This window comes from Myiozetetes cayanensis, unplaced genomic scaffold, assembly GCF_022539395.1.
Source record: "Myiozetetes cayanensis isolate MyiCay16 unplaced genomic scaffold, myiCay2020 scf14, whole genome shotgun sequence".
In the NCBI taxonomy this organism is placed as follows: domain Eukaryota; kingdom Metazoa; phylum Chordata; class Aves; order Passeriformes; family Tyrannidae; genus Myiozetetes; species Myiozetetes cayanensis.
In genome coordinates this window covers 7,882,674-7,903,047 of record NW_026087048.1, presented here as the reverse complement: position 1 = coordinate 7,903,047, position 20,374 = coordinate 7,882,674, and the positions used below count along the sequence as shown (strand labels likewise).

General features: G+C 35.6%; 1 protein-coding gene across 1 annotated transcript in view; it reads right to left on the bottom strand.

Annotated features, from left to right (window-relative positions):
• The window catches only part of WDR72 (WD repeat domain 72), a 108,979-nt gene that overhangs the window by 66,097 nt on the left and 22,508 nt on the right, over positions 1-20,374 (bottom strand). The window contains exons 10-14 of the mRNA XM_050309687.1: positions 18,961-19,102; positions 18,427-18,672; positions 17,667-17,887; positions 16,206-16,401; positions 4,112-4,317 (exon numbers count right to left, since the gene is read on the bottom strand). Of these exons, the coding sequence (XP_050165644.1) occupies positions 4,112-4,317; positions 16,206-16,401; positions 17,667-17,887; positions 18,427-18,672; positions 18,961-19,102 (1,011 nt within the window). The remainder of the gene's footprint in view (positions 1-4,111; positions 4,318-16,205; positions 16,402-17,666; positions 17,888-18,426; positions 18,673-18,960; positions 19,103-20,374) is intronic.

Sequence of the window (20,374 nt, the reverse complement as noted above, 5' to 3'; positions counted from 1 at the left end):
GAAAGAAATTAAAGCAATCCTACCTACAACACCGTTGTTTATGGTACTATTCTTGATTTCCCATTTGCTAAGTATTCTTTGGTATTTGTGCTTGTATCTCATTTCCATTTTTCTACCAATTTTTCCATCAGTAAGATTTAACTAGTAGTGATTTTGCAGGCTTCCAATAACAATTTTATTTTCAAATTGCTTCCTTTGCTATACTAAAACAAATAACCACTATTGTCCTACAGTCTTCATTTATCTTTTACTTATTCTGTGCAGCAACAAAATAGATATTTATTTTATTATTTATAATTTCTGAGCATTCTTGTCTTTACGTAATTTTGTTTAGAGTAGCTATGTATGCTTAAGTGAATATCAAGTTCTTTAGAACTACTAATACTGGGTATTTTAACAAATTGTTGAGCTGATATATCAAGCAATACATTTACTTAACACTCCTATAAAAGTTCACATATAAATAAATACATTTCTCCCCCCATCTTTGTCTTTTCTTAGAAACACAGTAAACATTTTCCTTTTCTGGTCTAGCTCTTCAGCAGCACAATTCAGGAGTTCAAGGTTTAGCAACCATCCAGTTTTAGAAGCTGCTCTTCCTCCACCATTTTTACACAGAAGATTCTAATTACATTATTGAAATCGCTAGAAATATTAGTGCATGAAAAACACACATTTATATCCAAATTACTGAAGCTGCAAAGCTAGGAAACTTTCTCACATGAAAGGTTTCTGGAACATCAGGAAAACAATTCCCAGACATATCCAGCTTTTTATGTGCATCAATGAAATCTTCATACGATGCACTGAAGCATTTCAATTTTTTTTAAATCAGCTTTTCACACAGCTCCAACTCTCAAATATAACTATGACTTAAAGGTATAATGAGAGCTGGTTCCATATAAACACCATGAGCACAGAGTCTAGCATGTAGTTTATTGTAATTAAGACCAGTGATTCAATACCTATTGCTACTGGCCAGGTATCATAGCAACCTTGTGTCACTGAATGCTGCTGGAAAACTGTTCAGCACTAGCAAGACTACGCTTCAGGAAAATCTACAATGGCACTACAGATTGTCAACATCTGTGGGGGTTGTTGCAGGGAGAACAACAAAGAAATCTGCTTTAAAAAAAAAACCCTATACTTAGAAAATTGACAGGGATACTACAGTGGCACTACAAAAAGAAAAAAAAAAAAAAAAGAGGAAAAATTGACCATTTTTTTGTCATTAGTTACACAACTTATGCACCCACGTCCTAATAACCATCCCAATAAACTGAGAGTTGAAATAAGGCTGCATGATCACATTAATGCATTTCCACAAAGTACTATCTTTTTCTTTTTAACTAAACACAAGCATCATTCATCACCAACATGACTCTGAAAATAAAACAGCCTCACTTTCAAAATAATATTTAAACTTTCACAAATGAACTCTAGATAGTTTTGTATAAATCTGAGGAAAAAAAAGAAGAAAAAACAGGTTACTATGAACAAGAACCCAATATTGATTTTTCTGCGGTGCAGTAAAGCATCTCCATTCTATTTGGCTGCTGTCAAAGCCACTCTTTAACAGCTGGAGTCAAATTGCACTATTTACAGCAAGAGCCCTTGTCAAGTGGACCATAAGTATTCTAACAATACACTATTCAAATGGCACTTTGCCACACAAATTGCTGACTTGATGAATACCCTATGTCAATGACTAAGGCCAATATAAAAGTTTCATTTTTATGAGAGGTTTTACATTCACGTATTAAGTAAAGCTTTCTTGAAGAACTATTAAGCTATATATTTTGGGGTCTTTTGACATTAAAAATAATTAAAATCTGTTTAAATATATCAGGGGGATTTGACAACATTAATATGGATCTTGTGTTAACTGCATTTGTCACAGTCATCTGTTATTGGTACTCCCACTGGCACGTGCTGCACAATAAAAGAATTAAAATGGTCAAAACACCATGAAATCAAAACATTCTGCCTTTGTATCTGTGATTTACATGATGGCAAATGTTTTGAAAGAAAGGCTTTGAAGTTGGACTACTATGTGACAATATCTTTTTTCTTAGGATTGAGTAGAGAGAGACCATTATTTTGGAAATCTTCTTTTGTCTTAAATATAATATGAGTGGTGAAAACATGTAATAATAAATAGTAAGAAGAAATGCTGAATATTACTTGCAGCCTTCATGTGGATCATCTCATTGTACAAACGGATCACTCACAAGCACAATGCCAAGAGGATACAATCGCTACCCCCTCATTTTTATGTTACATAAATCATCTGAAATTGAGTTCTTAAAATATGCTAAAATTGATGATGTCGGGGGTTTTTGATAGAAACGTTATTAACAATTTAGTATGTTGTTAAATTTCTAATACACAATTTGCCAAGGAAGGAAATTTATAATGAAATACTCATTCTATATTAAAACCTTTTGATAATCTGAGAGTTAAATGACAGTTTCATCTATGTGGTAATTATATGCTTTTATTAATATGGTATGGAATGTTGAAGGCTGATATCCAAAGTCCTCTCAGTTATTTCATGGGATCTCAATTTCCAGAGTCTATTTCAAGATGCTAAAATACAAGAATTCAAAAGAGTCAATGCAGCACTTTTTGAAAAACCTAAACAAAGCTTCCTGCAGAAAAACTAAGAAAAACAGTCAAGTTCCTACCAAGCCTTCATTTCAGCAACAACAAAACAGGGCTAAAAAAAGCTGCAGAGCTCCACACTCCTTCTGTGCAGCCCGTGTTGGGCTTCTGGAAGAGCATTAAGGGGATGTCCATTGTTATATTTTTCCCAGGTTCAGCTACACTATATATATTTAGCCTCCAGCATCTCCCACACCAATCTACAGAACCTTCTCTAATGCAGACTGAAGTCGGAAGCAGCTCTGGATGCAATGGGTGACAATTTTGATGAATGAAAGGTGGTTTCCCAAGTATAGTGACAAAAAAAGGAACGTGAAATTTAAAAAAAAAAAAAAAAGTATTTTGACAGGAAAAGTCTAAAAGACATCAATAGCATTCTCAATAAAATGTTTTCATTTAGAAAAGATAATTACTGAACACTTCAACAAGAAAATGGAATATTGTATTGAGAAATCAGAGCAGCCAAGATAAACATCTGATCAAAACAAGCACTAAAAATTATTACAATTCCACTGTTGCCTACTGTGATATTTCTTCTCATTTAAGATCATGATAATTCCCAAAGCATGTTAAACTTCACACTTGAAAGTTGACAAAAAACTATTTTCCCATATTCCACGAGCAGCACATTTTCTTTCCAGCCACTTTGTTAAATCCATGCAATTTTCAGTTTAACAGATATGCCTAAAACTTCACTCCAAACAACTCCCAAAACTTTCTGCCTTTGTTCCTTTTTAAAAAGGAGGGAAGAAACTATTCCTTTTAATAAACAGGGAGATCAGATTCTGTGTCAATGGCCAACTAGTGCACCATCTGCCCCACAACATGCTCAGCAGGATTTCCCTCTAATAAGACTTTTCAGAAAATGGGATCAAAAAGAACTTTAGAAATCAGACTAAGGTTAGTAAAAGGTCAGAGAGAAATATTAAGAGTTAAACTACAATCATTATAAACTCAATGTTATGCATAAATTTGTAGATACAAAGAAGAAAAGACCAGAAAATTCAAGAACTAGGACTTGGATTAAGCTGTACTTCATTGGACAGTTTTGAAATATCCAGTACTTCATTTACTGTAATTAATAAAGCCAGAAAAAGGCCAAAGACCATCCTCAAGTCTGTTTCCACATATGAGTTGAGGGAAAGCATTTTTCATTTTCCGTACTTGTGGGAAAATAGTTTCCATCTACATTGAGGGCTGAGGAAAGCAGATATGCCTTCCTCTGTTTATTGAGGAGAACAGAATTCCCCAAATCCATTGATTACAATGTGGTATTTTTTTATGAAACAGGGTTGAATGCATAAAAACTGAGCCAGTCAGAAGCATTTATAAACTTAAAACCAAGCCACATGGCACTTACACACAGTTACACATCAGTGAGGGTTTAAGGGTGAAGAACTTGGATAACAACTCACTACTCGAGAAATGTCCTGCTCTTCCTTCTTACCTTATCTGAAGATTTTTCTGCATGACTAAGGTTGTAAGGGCCCATGCCATGCTTACAGGAGCCAGAATGTTTGTATCCAGAATTCTTATTTCTTTTTGACTCTTGAGGTACAGGAAGTAGAGCATCTGCCACTAAGTATTCTGAATCTTCAATAGCAGTAAGAATTGCTCTCGCTGTTTCACCTGTTTCATGGCGTTCCAGTGTGCCTGGAGAAACACAACACAGGCTGTAGCTTTTTCCAGGAGCTAAAATATTCCATATCTCTGTGGAAGAATCATTGTATTAATGTAGTATACTTTATGTGAGCAAATAAATCACGAAACGTTTAGAGATGAGGCAATTAATTTCTCATTTTTTGGAAATTAAAATATAATTTTGCACAAGGGTCTATTCAACAGTATTGCTATTTAAAAAAAAAAAAAAAAAAAAAAGGTTAGTGTCTAAAGAAATCACTGTAACAAAACTTTGCTTCAGATCAAAAGCAACTCCAGATATTTTATGTGTGAAGTGAGATGCAGTTTTCACAAGGAGCCAAGAATATTCACAGAAATACTAGTTGCCCAAACTGTTCAAAAGAGTAATTTGTTTTCTTCTCACGAAGCCCTCTCAGAGCACCTATATTATTAACAATGTAAACAATAACACATTTATGTAATATTTTAGTGCTGTCCTCTAGTGTCCTAGATTACAAACAGCAAGGGAAAGCTCAGTTTTTTCATTCCATTCCTAAAAGTGTCAGACGTAAATATGGTTTATAAACACCTGGATATACATGAAGCTCAGTCAGCAGGGATTTGAATGCAGTGTTTCAGAGACTGTATCATCACTTGTGTGGCTTTAGGGAATCCGAGTCCTCCAGCTGTTATACCCAGTTATATTATTTTAGTAAAAACTTATTTAGAAATAGTTTTAGAAATAGTACTTTATTTGTAATTCATATTAAAGATATTTAAACTGAGATTAAATGTCTTTGAAATGAGCTACTATTATATACTGCATATTTCCTACAGGAATTAAAAGAAATTGCTGAAATAGCATGTTTCCTATAAATATCAGAGATAAAGTACATCTGAAGGATTTTTCAAGTATTAAATATCAGCTATAACATGAAATGTTTTTCCCTTAAGTTTGAATTCTTTCTACCCTCAAGTAATACAACATGAATTTTCCCTTTCACTGCTACAAGAAAAAAAAATGTGTAACACTAAAGTTCTATCAGTAACACCTGCTAAAAATATTGGACTGGGATTGAGGGATCTCATACAATAAGTGTTTGTGTGTATATGTGTGTATAAAATCTCTTTATCTGAAATTATTTCTCTGAAACTCATCCATTTCTGTTCACTGTAGCATCACCTCTGTTACCCATATGACAAAGAGTCTTTGAATTCAGTGCAGGAAAAAAAAAAAAGGCAACTGATTATTTGTCTCCTTCAAAAATCAGTTGAATACCATACATTGCTGTGATATTACACTGAAAAAAACCATAAGGATCAGCCATTGTTTTTCTTAAATTTTCTTAATTTTCTTAATCCCTCCCCAGCACTTGCAGCCAGAGTGAAAGACCATTACAGAACTGGATATCTACTGAAAGGAAAGTAAGTTGCCCAAAGATCTTCGCAGCTCGACTTTCTACAAATACTTGGAAAAACAACACTGGTCATAAAGATCCCAACTTTGCAACACTTCAGTATTTCAGGAACACAAGGACTCTTAGTGGATGTCTACAGAGGAGGATTACACAGTTCACACTAGAGACAAGCAAACACATTCTTAAAAGTATTGTAGAGTTTGAAAAGTTAGGAAGTTTGGAAATAATACAGTTACATTTCCCTGTGAAATTACTAGGTATCCTACTATTTTTATGGACAAGGATCTAGGTAGAAATTGCAATGAATTTTTGATAAATCCAAAGATTTTGGGGAGATGGTGTTAAATTCCAAAGACCTGAGTATACACACTCTTTTAGTTCACTCTCTTTAGAGAGAACTTCGCAACAGGTTTTGTGAGCTCCAGGTGCATGAGTGCCTCACCAGCCCTCAGTCAGCCTCACAGTCCCTCAGTCAGACCATTCTGGAGGAGAATCTTGTGGATGTGTAAGAATCTGTTTCCAACAAAAAGGAAGATTTGAGTTGTCTGACTTTTTATCCTCCTGTGTGTACATATACACAAAGGAGTAAAAATTAAAATATACTTAAGACTTGTGTTATTTTCCACATATCAGAGCTTTTCCCTGGCAACAGTTTCAGAGCCAAATTCTCACCTCCTGGTGGAAGAAAAAGAATTTAACTGACAGAATAAGAGACAGACCAGAGTAAATGGTAAGTTATTGAAAAAAAGGACATCAGAGTTCCACCTTCAAAGACAAGGGTCTGAATGGAATATACACGTATTCTTGATGTACATGAAAGCAAATTGATATTTTATGTATTTTACACACACATACATATATCTTATTTAAACAGCTGACAGATCTGCTTCTATATATTATAGAATTACGCAAACTGAGAAACCACCAAGCAGGTGATTGGGTTACTGAACACTTCTACTACCCAACTCTTTTCTAACTGTCAATAGTGGGACGATGCCATTGCAATACCATTTTTTATGAGTAGTCTGGAGAAAATTAACATCAACTGAAAAATCCCTTTTAGGTTCATACTTGGCCTCTCACATAGAGGAGTTACAATCAGTTTGGGGTGGTTTTTTTCTTTTCTTTTTTTTTTTTTTGGTTTTTTGGGGTTTTTTTGTAAATTTTATTTTATTTTTCAATTTAATTTAACTTTTAAATTTTTTTTTTTAACACATATTTAAAGAGAGAAACATTAATAGAAACTGCCCTAGACAACCAATTTGGTTTCTTACTGACCATTATGATATCATTATGTTATCATAAGTGATAACATTGACATCATTAAATCAATTTGAAAAACTCAGATTTACATCTTTAAATAATTTATATATCATTCATAACAGCTATTTCAAATCCCTTTTAAGGAGTACCTTCCAAAAGATGGTCACTCTCTTAAAATACCATGCATATACATGCAAATAATGCCTAATCATGTTCTCTATATATGTGGATATATTTGTAGAGGTTTGTTTGTAAAGCTGGACCTGCAATAAAATGGCACCAAGTGCATAACAAAATGTGTATGAAGGGAGTGGATGATCATGAAAGTATTATAAAGTATTTATATTATAATTATTCTAAAGAGCCCCAAATGCTCATTTACAAAATGAGTAGGTGGTAGGGCCAAAATAAAAGAAGACCCCTGGATTCTGTGATTCCTGAATACATCTGTCAGAAACACAAAAGGGAGGTGGGTGAGGGGGAAGGAATTAGAAGCCTGTGTATATGACAAGGACTTTCTGAGCACTGTAAACAGTCAGAAGAATACTGAGGCACAGCTGCTGTTGTTCAGAAACAGTTATTTGTTTGGAATATGTTGTCTTTGATTTTAAGGGAAAATAATTAAGAGTAAGAAAAAACAAAGCCTGTACATGAGAGTACAGGAAAGGGAACAGAAATAAAGACAACTCTCAAACCTCAAGTATTTTAAACATAAATGAGCCTGAAAGATCTCAGTTGGGGAGTACAAAAGAACAATGGATGAACGAGAAAAGATAGGGTGTCTGTACAGCAGCATCACCACTGCTCTGACCCCCTACTATACATACAAAATACAGGAAAAGAAAGTCTTTATCTCTAAAGCTGTGACCATGGCAACCAAGTCTCAGGAACACACAAGACTGGAGTATTTCACTCTCCTTGGACCACCAGATGTGACTGTTTAGAGACTGTTACAACATCTTATTCTTCCTCTGGACCAAGTAGTACAAATTGTGTCTCTTGGTGTTAGTGCTGTCCACACAGTTCTCTGGGTTCTGCTCCCACCGAATGATGCATTTTTACTGGGGAGGTCACGCATATTTTCCTGCCTCGAGACGAGGAATTCACTGCCATCACATGGCCTGTCATATCATCAGGCTCCAGTGCTTTCTGTTTGCTGTCACAGCAAAAGGATCAAAAATCCTCAGTATTTCTGGGCTGCTGTGACCCAGTAACAGCTGAATCTTACAGCATAACAGTGATCTGGGAATGAGAAATTATTTCAGAATTGATTTTATTTTAAAAGAACACATGATTGAGAACAAATCCTTCTCTTTACTAGCAGCCAAAACAGAAAACTCACCTTTCAGAACAAGTAACATCAGTAACACTAGTTGGTCTATTTTCTGTTAAGATCTTCCTTTCTATAAATACTTATTTAATCTGAAAAAACCCTTCCACACTCCTCCTTCTCTGCTGTTAGAGTGAGGCATACAGAAATTTCATGTTCCTTGCTAAAAAAATGCTTGAATTTTACAATTCTGCAGTCTTACTCCAAGACAGTGGACAAGCACTTTACTTGAAAAATTTCTCCTAATTGTTAGTGCTACCACTCTAAAATCAACTGGTCCAAAACAGATGGAACAAACATTGCATTAAGTAATAATATATATTCTAACCAATATCAAGACAATAGTAAATGCCAGCTAGCAAATACAAATGGGATAGATTGCACAAAAAGCAGCCTATTAAAAGCTAATATTTATGTATAGGAATAGATTAACGATGGAGATGCCCTGTGACTACAGCTCTGTATACAGGAGCACACAGAGTGTCTGGGCAGACCCTCCTCACTGATTTTTGCGTTTGGAAGATTTCTGTCATGTCCAAGTCTGTTACTGACATTCTTCAGAATACACACTTTCAGAAGAGCATTAGCAAACTACTGTCAGAATATCCTTCAGCTGAAGAAAGCAATGAAGAACAACACAAAGAAAACAACCAAAATATAATTTATAGTGTTGGTTTATATATGTAGGTAAAAAGAGCAATTTCCCCATGCAACCAGTCCTCATTTCAGGATTTCTGATGCAGGCACAACACCCCAGAAGAAAGGACATGAAAACTCCCCTGTTCTCTCCCTGACTCTGTCTAAACTATTCCAAACAGTAAAGAACAATAATCCTGTAAGCAGGAATTGCTGAGACACTGTAAATGTGCTAAACTGGGCTGAATGGAAGGTGCTGCATCTGAATTTGGATGATACGTGAGCAGCTTCTATCTATTCCTTTTTTAAAAGTCTGAAACATAGAATGAGAACCTGTCCCTTAGTGTCTGCAATGAAAACCCTCCCTGGTACAAACTCTTCTGACTGCACTGACCATAGCAATCAGTCTTCATTTCCACTTCTTAAAGGGGTATATCTATATATACATAGATATATAATCTTCATTATTAACAATAAAATAAGAATCAAGATCAACTATGAGCTGGAGGTAACACATCCTTTTGAACAGACACATACAGCTAAATTCCATATATGTTCTACCTAGTATACATAAAGTACATAAATGTATGTACATGTGTGCATACATATGAGTAGAAAGATACCCAGTATAAAACTGTGTCCTCAGCTTCTGCAGACTGGACAAAAGATGACACCGCCTTTTTTTTCCTCCCCACCCTCAGATTTTTCCAAGCTCCACTACCTTTTATTATTCTAAGTCAATAAGTATTTACTGAACAATGACTCAAATTATGAGATATTCAAGTACAAGCTGCAGGTTGACCTAAGGCTTACACATAAAGGATGCAATAAACAAAAAAATAATTAAAAAAGAGGTAAAACATTAGTTAAGTTTTAACTTAAGGTTGACAAATTAAAACAAAAAAAACCACACCCAAATGCTAAATTTCCACAAAGTATATATATACAAGCTTAAGCCTCACTTGGAATAAATCACATTTTCAAAACATGCATAACATTTCTCATCCTTCATGTCTTTAAGAAAGGGATTTAAGCAACAACATAACGCGTGCAGAGAAACTACAGTAAAATGGCAACCTTCCATCCTACTGCAAGTTATCATTTGCATCACAGCTTGAATTTTTTCAGTGCTGCTTTCTTAGAGAAAGATGGTCTAAAGTAGAAATTGTTTAATGTTGCACTGTGTCAGTTGTGTGGTGTTCCAGTACTCCTGGTCTAAGAAGCTGCCTCAGTTCAACAGTGCGTACCTGGCTCAACTCTCTCCCCTTAGGTCCTCCCTTAATCTAAGGATGCCTCTTGAGCATGAAGGTAGAGGCGAGAGAAATCAAGCTCAACTCACCATTGTCTGCCCTGACTATTCATTGCCCCACTCACATGAACTGCAGAAAGAATGACCTAAATAAACATTTCACAGTTACCATATCTTACACAGATACAAGTTGCTTGGATTTCTGGAGAGAGACATAGGACCCTACAAAAACTTTGGCAGCCAAGAGAAAGCAAATTAAAATAGACTTCACAGAACCTTGTTACTGAGGCATTTTTGTTCCTAAGCAGTTTAACAATACACAAGTAATATGCATGTAGCCTATTTCAGAAAAGACTTAGCAAATATAGTCTCCAGGGACTCTAAAATTGAGGTTTGCATTAAGCCCAGATCTTTAGGCTATGAAAAGTTCTTTAAAAAGCAAACAAGAAGGTAGTGACTGCCATGACTTTGTCCCTGGCTACACCACAGCCACCAGAAGATGAAACACAACCACAGGATTTATCTGCCACTCTCACCCACACACAGCTAATTCTGACCAAGAAGAGAAAAAATGATGAAGAGAGAGGGAAAGTGAAAAAGATTCCAAAAGAGGCTGTAAATCATTAAATTTTGCAAGGACAAAAAGATCACAAGAGTGTAATTATCGTTGCTTCTACAATTAAGTAGGCATAAATCTTAGTGGGGACTGAATTTTCTTGGATAGAGTTCTAAGTTTCATGAAAACTGTACAACTTATTTCCTCCCAGCCACCTGGTGAAATCTAAAAGCCTTAGTTTTCTAAACAGTTTAAATACTAATTTCTTTCTGAGATGAGAAGTTGTCAGACAAACTAAACAAAGGTTTGCTTCAAAAAAGAGTCAAGCAAACCAAAACAACCCCCCAGGAATTCTGCAACTCATGTGATACTTGCTGTTTGCCAGAGGTTTAGAAGACTTATTACTGGTGGTACAATTATAAAAATATTGGAGCATGTATAGTACACACAAATTATCTCTAAACAGTGTTTGAAAATGTTCCAGCATGTTTGGCCATCAATATGATCAAAGGTTTAATCTATAACATCACTATCTGCAGAGTAATTCCATTTTGCCCACGGCAAACATATTTCTGTAACAACAGAGGTTTTATGCAACATTTAAATTTCACAACGTGACACTAACACAATGAGAAATACTGTCAAAGTATTTCTGAACTCCTCTCTTTTTATAAAGATTGTTTTAGTGATCATACTGATGGACTTGACTAATGTTAGACACTGCATATTTTATGAGGGCTGACAGTCTCATTAAAAGCCTAGTTTATTCTATTGATATCTTCTATCAATACTACTATTGATAGTACCTATTGTAGCATCTAAATGCTTGAGGTGCAGTTTTCTATGCTTGACAGCTATCTTCAGGTGGTATGATTTTTTTTTTCTCAGCAGAAGTGTTTCAAGCCATTTATCATTCTTACTGAAGTCATCAAACACAGGTGTTTCAGAAAAACTTCGTGCCTTGCAGTATAGAGTCCAAGCTGAACTTGTATGAAATACACAGTCAGTGCTGACTCCCCCGTTCCCACCACAACAACAGTTTTACTGGAAGAACTGCTGCTTTTCTTGCTCAAGCAAGAGGGGTCTATCCAGACCATTCCAGATGATGACACACATAGAATCAATCTTATAAAACAGAACAAGACTTGTAAGTCAAAAGAAAATAACAGGATTCGCTCTGCAAGTATTATAAACATCAAGGAATAAATTCATATTAAACTAGTGCTAATACAGTGTATCTCTGATAAATGAAGATAGCTACCTCTGAGCAAGAGAGGTTGATATTTAAAATCTACCCATTTTTTCCTCACTCTCAGTACATATTACATATAAAGGTAGGTTGGTGGACATGTTGCCAAAGAGCAAGAAAAAAATACCATTGATCCTTTTATTGCTACAGCTTATCGTACTGATAGTTACCTTTTTAAAAGGCAAAGATATAGCTGGTTAGGAAAATGTAAAAGCAATACAGGTAACAGCTAATTCCTTACTGAAGTGTATTTCAAGTGGTGGCCATTGGAAGAAATATTCTGCACTTTAATTAGAATAAAATTTGTTATTGATTTTCATATTTGTTTTCTAGAACACAAGTTTGCAACACATCCTGTACACATGTTACATTAATATTCAGAATGTATTATTAGATCAATATTCATTGTCATGGAAAGATATTCCACTGTAATGGAAAGTTGCCATATCCATATATTAAAATTTAGGCAAAATATATTAAACTACACAGATATTAATTATTGGCTTCTATGCTGTTTTCTCTGTCACTACTCACATACAGGTGCAATAAGACCATTTAAACTTAGAATAATTTTACTTTTGGTGTGCAAGTCAAAGGAATAAAAGGATGGGATTAAATTTATCTATTCTAGACCACTAAAAGCAGCAGGTAATTAGCTTTGTTCCCCACACACTTTTCAGACTCACCTTGTAGTCACTGGGGAAAAGACACAGACTTAAATTCCACCTGAACTCAGCTATACTATCAATATTAAACATTTCAGCATAAACTATGCTGAAATGCCTATTTATTTGGAATGTATACATACTATAGTACTCAGAAAGCTTTGCCAAAGATAACCTTATTTTACATGGTCAATGAATCTCATGAAAAGAGGGTACAAGTTACTGTACATAAAGTAGTAGTGGCTTAGATTTTAATCTGTGAGATAAAGTTCCTCCCATTCCATCAAGTGTAAAAAACCTATTATGAAAGCCTGCTAAGAGACAAAATTTTTAAGTTTCCAGAATGCTTTTCTGTTAAAGCATGTCAGCCTCTGTCACAGGAAACTGGACAACAAACTATTATGCCCAATGAAGTCTTCAGTTTTCTTAACGGGTCATCTTATAAATTACCTGGCAGAAGGAGAGGTTGGGAGTTAAAATGGTACCAGGCCTCTCAACTTTTCTGAAGTCGTTTTCAAATTCAACAGAATTATTGCTGACTCTACAACAGTGTAAATACTGGAATATTCATAGAAATTCCTTAATCCACAGCCTGAAATTATAAACAGACTGGCTGTTTTCCCAGTTCTACATTAACTTCAGTAAAAGAACACTGTTCAGATTAGTTTTTTTAACTGCAAACAGTGATATATGAGCGACAGAAATCAGGTCCTCCACTGACTTTAAGTTAAAGGGGCAAAGCCTGAAGTTGAAGCTAACTGCATTGCCAGAAGAAATATAAACACTTTTTGACTACACAAACAACAAAAACTGTCTTATGTCCCTTTCCATAAGGGAATTCAAGCACAAGGCAACCCCTTAGACTTTTACCATATTTAACTGAGCCAGGGACATGCTCACAGGTAACTGTATAGACAAGTGGTACCACGTGTGGTTGGTTGCCTGTTTGCCAAGAGATGAAAATCATCATGTAAGGTTGCTGTACTCCTGCAGAAGTTGGTCTGTGATGTTGTGCACATCTTCCTTATACCTCTGAACAATGCTTTGTCTGCCTGAGCAGCACTGAAGTACCTACATGGCTCTTGATCTGGGACAGACCAATTTCAAGGATCAGCGCCATGACCTCTTGTGTTCTCCTGCAATACAGATGTAACTCAACATTAAAGTAACTACAGTTGTACCCCTACTAGGCTTTCTCAGGTATTCACCCCAGATGGCATCTTTTAGTCACCACTGCATAACAGGAGAGGGAAAAAATTAATTTTTTTAATTGCTACTGTACAGCAAATAAATTCCAGATATTCTTAGAGATGGTCATTGTGGCACTCATTCTTCCTTGATGCTTTCGTAACAAGAGATACAAACACAAAGATAACAAAAGAAACTTAAAAACACACTTAACTATCTCCACCCTTTCTGAATATGTAATACATCTGAGCAGTGGAATCAATTTTACTTCCTGTTTAATGTTGAAATAGGCAGCATTTTTATGACTAAAGGAGAGACCAAATATACTCTGAATTTTCTCTCTATGGTATCATTACAGTCCTATGCTATTAAATTTCACTGATTTACTAAGAATTCACTGTACTTCAGTGCAAAGCTATCCAGCTGCACTAAATAAAATTGCATCTGAAGTGTACTTCTGTTCCCAGCCTCTTAACTGCACTGGGTGCCTTGGACAGAAACTATTAGTTCTTACAGTGCAGAAATTTAAATTTTGGTCCAGCATCTCTATACAACTCAGCCAAAGTAATTTTCCATGCTGTCCAGCACACACTGTAGTATCACTAAATTCTCCCTACAATATTTTTTGTCCAGAAATCTAGGAAAGAAATGCTTCTTTTATATGCCTGGGGGTTCTCTTTGGTGTTTCAGGGGTGGAGGGAGTGTTGTTTTTTTTTTTTTAACTAAGAAAAATCCTCCCTGCAGCACACTGTAGGGATAAAAGTATCCCCACTGTCAGCAGTAAATTCAAAAGTATACACTACCTAAGTATCATTTAATCCTGCAAGGTACCTTTCTGAGCAGTTCAGACCTGGCCTTCTCCAACACCAGACGACTTTCAGTATTGCAAATGTGCTGACAGTCTGGTAAAATGAAGGGATTAGAGGAAAAAGAAGACAGGAAGAAGAATCCCAAGACAGTTTTTCCACAGACATTGCAGGAAGAGGACTGAGCAGAAGGGTAGCACCCATGCTCCCCCCTGACTGGAGAAAATGCACTGAAAACTGTAATATTGTGCATCTACATAAATAGTAGAACACACATAAGATGAATCTTGCATATTTACCAGAAAACAGAATTTAAAGTTATACAGAAAAAAACCCAACAAATAAAAGCAGGATAAAAGTTTAAAGTACCCAAACTTTTGACAATTTGGCATTGTATTTCTTTTCCTAGTACCACAATTAGAGTTAAAAGTCTATGAAAAACCATCATATATTCAACTCATCAGCAATAAGAGAACACATTAAATAAGTACAAGATTATATACAACTGAACTGTCTCTTAAGGTCGCATCTTCTCAAAGTTTCATCAATGTTCCTGAAGAAAGTTTAAATAATTTTAAAATCTCAAGTTACAATACAAACATTCTAAACATTTTTATTTCAAGAAGCAACTCAATACATTTTGGAAAAACACCAAAAGTATTTCCTATCCCAGCTTTATGATATTAGAAGAGTTTACTAACACAACCAACTTGTAGTCTATGCTGCACTCATTCTGCCAAGTCCTTCACTAAATGCCAGTATTTTGTACTTTAAAACAAGGGACTATTTTTGTCTAAAGTAGACAGTCTAGGCAGTGTAATAACTTGCAAAGTAAATTGTGATCTCAGTGCTCCATTAGTTACATTGTGTTTTGATACAGTTTTAATGTGCTGTGCATTTCAGTGGGTCCAGACCCACGATGCACTTTCTCTCAGGACACACAGCTCTGAATAGCATGTATTGTAATGTCCAGTACCATATAACCTCTAACAGTTCTGTCTGCCTAAGTTCAAATAACTACATTTATTACCCATGTGAATCAGCATGACACTCTCCAATCACCTGGCAATCTACAGTTTAACCTGAAACACTCAGCTTTAGTTTTCCTGACTACAGAGTTGCGAGCTTTGCAATTATCTTCTACTATTAACTCTTTATCAATTAAGTCAAAAGATTTCTCAGATTACGATTTTTCTGGAGAAAGTAGAACTTTGTGCTCCAACTCGGGACTGTTAGGACTGAAAATGTCATTCTTTTTAATAAATAGAGTAACTTGCATTTTTATTTATAGCTTCCAGAAATATTCTACTCAGTTCACTGCCATGTCAGCTGAACTCCTGGTTGTCCAGATCTGACATAAGCTTTTCTATTTCTCTCACAGCATACATCAAACCCTAAGAAAATTTTATTTCTTGCTTGTTTATATAAACATTTAAACTCTTCAGTAAACATATTCAATGTGTTAGTATTTCTCTTTTGGTCTTCTCTAATACCTGCTTGTATAGCACCACATGACAGGCAAACCAACCATCAGGGAGGTGAACACCCTCTGTGTTATTACCTGTTTCAATTTCCCAAATATAAACTGAATTGTCTTCACATCCAACAATTAGTAGATTTTCAACAGGGTCAAATTTTATCTTCTTTACAGGAAACAGATGTTTTCTGGCATGTAAGAGACATACTCTCTTCTGAAGGTGTAGAATTGCTACTGAGTGATCACTGCACACACAGCACACAATACTCTGGTCTTTTACCTGCAAACCAGAAAACTTCAGTTCCAACAGTGTAACCACATTCCTGACCACATCACTTGAACAAGGCTAATAAAAAAAAAGGTTGTCCAGTAATTTCTTTCCCAGAACATACTCATTTTAGAAAATCATGTTCTATTTCAGCCAACATCTTCAACTTGTTTGCACCAGACCAGCTGTACAACTGATCTCCCAACAGGAAAACACATAATCTTCTTCCATATTTTAAATACAATCATTTAAATGACATTTATTCACAATATTTAGCCTCTCGAATCAGTGATTATATAACCAAATATAGAGTAGCAATTGTCCTTGACAAGAAAGTAGCAAAAAAATTACCTTAAACTGTTGTTCATGTGATATAAAATTATGTTGGATCTTATGACAAAAGAATGTATTTCTAATGAAAAACTGGGTAAGTTCAAATTATTTTACACTCTGTGGATCTTATTCTGAAAAGCCTTCCCTTCCTGCAAGTAATTTTTGCTGACACACAGAGGAAATTCCCCTATGGAAAAATTCAGCTCTTTAAAGACTGAAGCACCACCCAAGCAGGCATTAAATCCTACTCAGTTTTCAGGGGAAGGACTAAAAGGACTTTTACAAGCATTACAAACTTTTGTCAAGGCAAAATATTGTTTTGACTATTGTATTTTAACTTGTGAGCAAACTGAGTCAATCAAACTCATCAAATGTCTTCACAAGTTTCCTGAGAGGACAAGTGGAAATCCCAACCACGTGGAACACAATGTTCAAAAAAGTTAAATAGAGCATTCAGTACAATAAATCTTCACCTAAATTCAACTTCAAAATTCTATTAGAAAACAACTTTAAATTATTCTAAATCTCATATAATGCAAAAGCATACATGTGTCAGGAACCAAAAAAAAAAAACCATACACATTTTGGATCATGCCTATTTTAATCTAATCTTTTCTTACTATGTTCAAGCTCCTAGCCTTACTGAGTACAATTTTTAATTTCAGAAGTAGGATTTAATCAGATTAACATATAGGTTGATAATCATGATATTAAAAATGGTGAATAGAACGTTTAAGAGCTCCAATTTAATAAATCACTGAAGTTACAGACTTGCAAGAACCCAACCCCCTGAAATTAAAGGCAACTTTCAAAGAAGGCAATTGAGTGAGGGTAAACTAAGAATAAATTGCTTACATATATATATATATATGCACTCACACACAGAGATAGGTGTACGAAGATATTTTTTCTTTTAAGACATCATTTATTATGCTTTTACTTACTCTGTAGTTTTCTGGAGATCGCAAGAGCTCTGTTACTGGACCAGATTGCAGATTAAACTGATGTAAGATGTTTCCAGTAAACATATCCCAGCAGATCACAACAGAATCCTGGCCCCCTGATAACAGCCAGCTTGGATCAAATCTTACTGATTTGTCATGTGGATAAAGTAAACAAGTGACTCTGCTACTATGACCATTCAGAACCTTATAAGGGAGATGATCTGAAACAAGAGGGTATGTAAATTATTTTTGTTCTTTAAGAATAGGGGTTCCACATTTTACAGTATATTTCCTAAAAGGTGGGATATTCCAAAGACTAAATACAACAATCCTTTACATGTGGTCAAAGAATTTTGGACCTGTTCCTAAGGGGGAAGACGAAGTTCTACACCCTGAGCTCCATCTACTGAGATGAATTCTTTATATTCCCTTCAGTGGAATGATCTTTAAAGAGCCAATTACAAAGAAAACTACCAACCCAATTGTGCTATGCAACATCTCATTTCCAGGTGATTCCATCCACACAGCTATTCCCAGACTCCTAACAGTGGAAAGCATCTTGGTATTATTAAGCTGGGATCTAGTAGATCAGCTACAGAGGAAGAAAAACACTCCTAATCTTCCCTTTTCCTCATTCAATCCCTGACCATCTGCCCTAGTTTTCAGAGAATTTTTAGAGGTATCACTGGAGGGGATGCCAGAAGGATGCACTCTTCTGTGCTCGACTGAGATGAATCTGAACAAAATTATTAAAACTTACCTTTAAACAAAGATATGTTTCCTAAAAGTCTTGCTCTTGCAGTTTTTAAACCTAAAGTTACAAAAATTTTCCCATTTTCACATCCACACACGAGCTTATCGAGCCCAGATATGTACACAGAGGAACTGACAACTGCAGCTTCAATTCCATCTTCAGATGCACAAAGATGATCAATAATGCCCTCTGACATGGAATAGTGTTTATCAAAATTATCCTGAAGAGTCCACACTGCTGTAATTGGGATCTCTAGAGGGTGGGGTGAGAGAGGATTTTTATGTAAAACAAAATATAAAAATTCAAGCAAAGCAAAATATACATTTTCATCTCTTTATCACTTCCCTAAACTTATCCCTTCTCCAGCCTAGAGATGGAATGTCAGCAGCTGCCATTCCTTTTAACTACAGGCAACCATCACACAATAAGTGAGCATCACTTTCTAGTGTGAGAAGATCTTAATGAGAATCTCAGTTTTCATGAAAATTGACCTCAAGTCATAACGAAAAAGATGGTAGCAAGGTGCCAAAAGTGCCAAACCTTTTGGTGAACCATCACATGTTGACACAGGGACATCAGGAACATGCCACAAAGTGATCCTTCCTGAAGCTTCACCAGAAAAAAGAACTTTGTAGAAAGGCTCCTTTCTTTCATTCATGAAACCCATGACAAAAGGAAAACTCTGCCAAAAAGAACAGCAAATCAATATTCTTAAGAGTTGATAAAATTCATATAATAATTACTTGCAAATGCAAAGGCTTTTTTCATCAAAAGCTGTAAAAATATCAAACAAACTATGGTTAATCCCTCACCTGCCACTAAGTCCTGCTCAGACCAAGTCTACTCTGCCTGGTGCAAACCTCTCAAAGGTCACCTCTGCTTTGCCAGTCAGTAATCTTGGCTAAACCTACATCCCAAATGGAAAGTGGAATGGAAATTCTCCCCAGGTTTACTGTCTCCAAATAGAGAATCCATCAATAGTATCACCAGCATATAAAAAGAATGGCAGTGTAAGCATCAAGATCAGACAAAAAAAACCAACAGTGAAACTGATAATTTTTGCATCAGAACAAAGTCAATAGAGCATCAATCATCCCATCTTGAATTACTACAATTAAGGAAAGGTGAAAATTACATTTTTATATAGGTAATAGTCTCTAACACCATCACTGAGTCATGAGGTGCTGGAGCACACCCATAGAGTGCTGGTGAAGGGTCTGGAGCACAATTCTGATAAGGAGCAGCTGGGGGAGTTGAAGTTGTTTAGCCTGGAGAAAAGGAGGCTCAGGGGTGATCTTAACACTCTCTACAACTATCTCATATGTTGGATATACTTATTTACAACACTGAAGTTTGGGAGCCATTCTACTAAAATCAACTGCACTGTAATGTGGTTTAGTTTAGAATCTCAGAATGGAGATCAAAACAGATCATCACACAGGCAGTTTCATTGTCTCAGAAATCTGCATAAAAATTATTCAGGTAGTAAGTAAATATTAAAACAGAAATAATAAAGAGCAGGTCACTTTTAAGGTATACTTTTGGGGAAAGCATGTATGAACTTTCTACCACCACTGTAACCCTATTATTTGCTAAGCCATGTGTTTTGGCTATTTCTTTTCCCTCACCTTTCCTGACCTTTTGGCATCCTTCAGCAGTTATCCCCTATCTTGATTTTAGATCACAGCATTTGGGGAAAAAGCTGAATGGCTTATGCTATTTCCCTTCAATTCAAAATTAAATCTGTCAGGCTTCAGAGGATTACACAACAAAAATGCTTCCTAAGGGCCTACATTTGTCAACAGAAAAAGAACACCAGAAAACCTAACACAGTTAACAGTGTTTTAGTCAGGTACAAATAAAAACCTTCAGAAACTGTTTAAAGACCTGCTTGAGCTGTCACAAAAATACACAAACTAACACAACTTCAGGTAGGAATTAAATCCACGTCTTC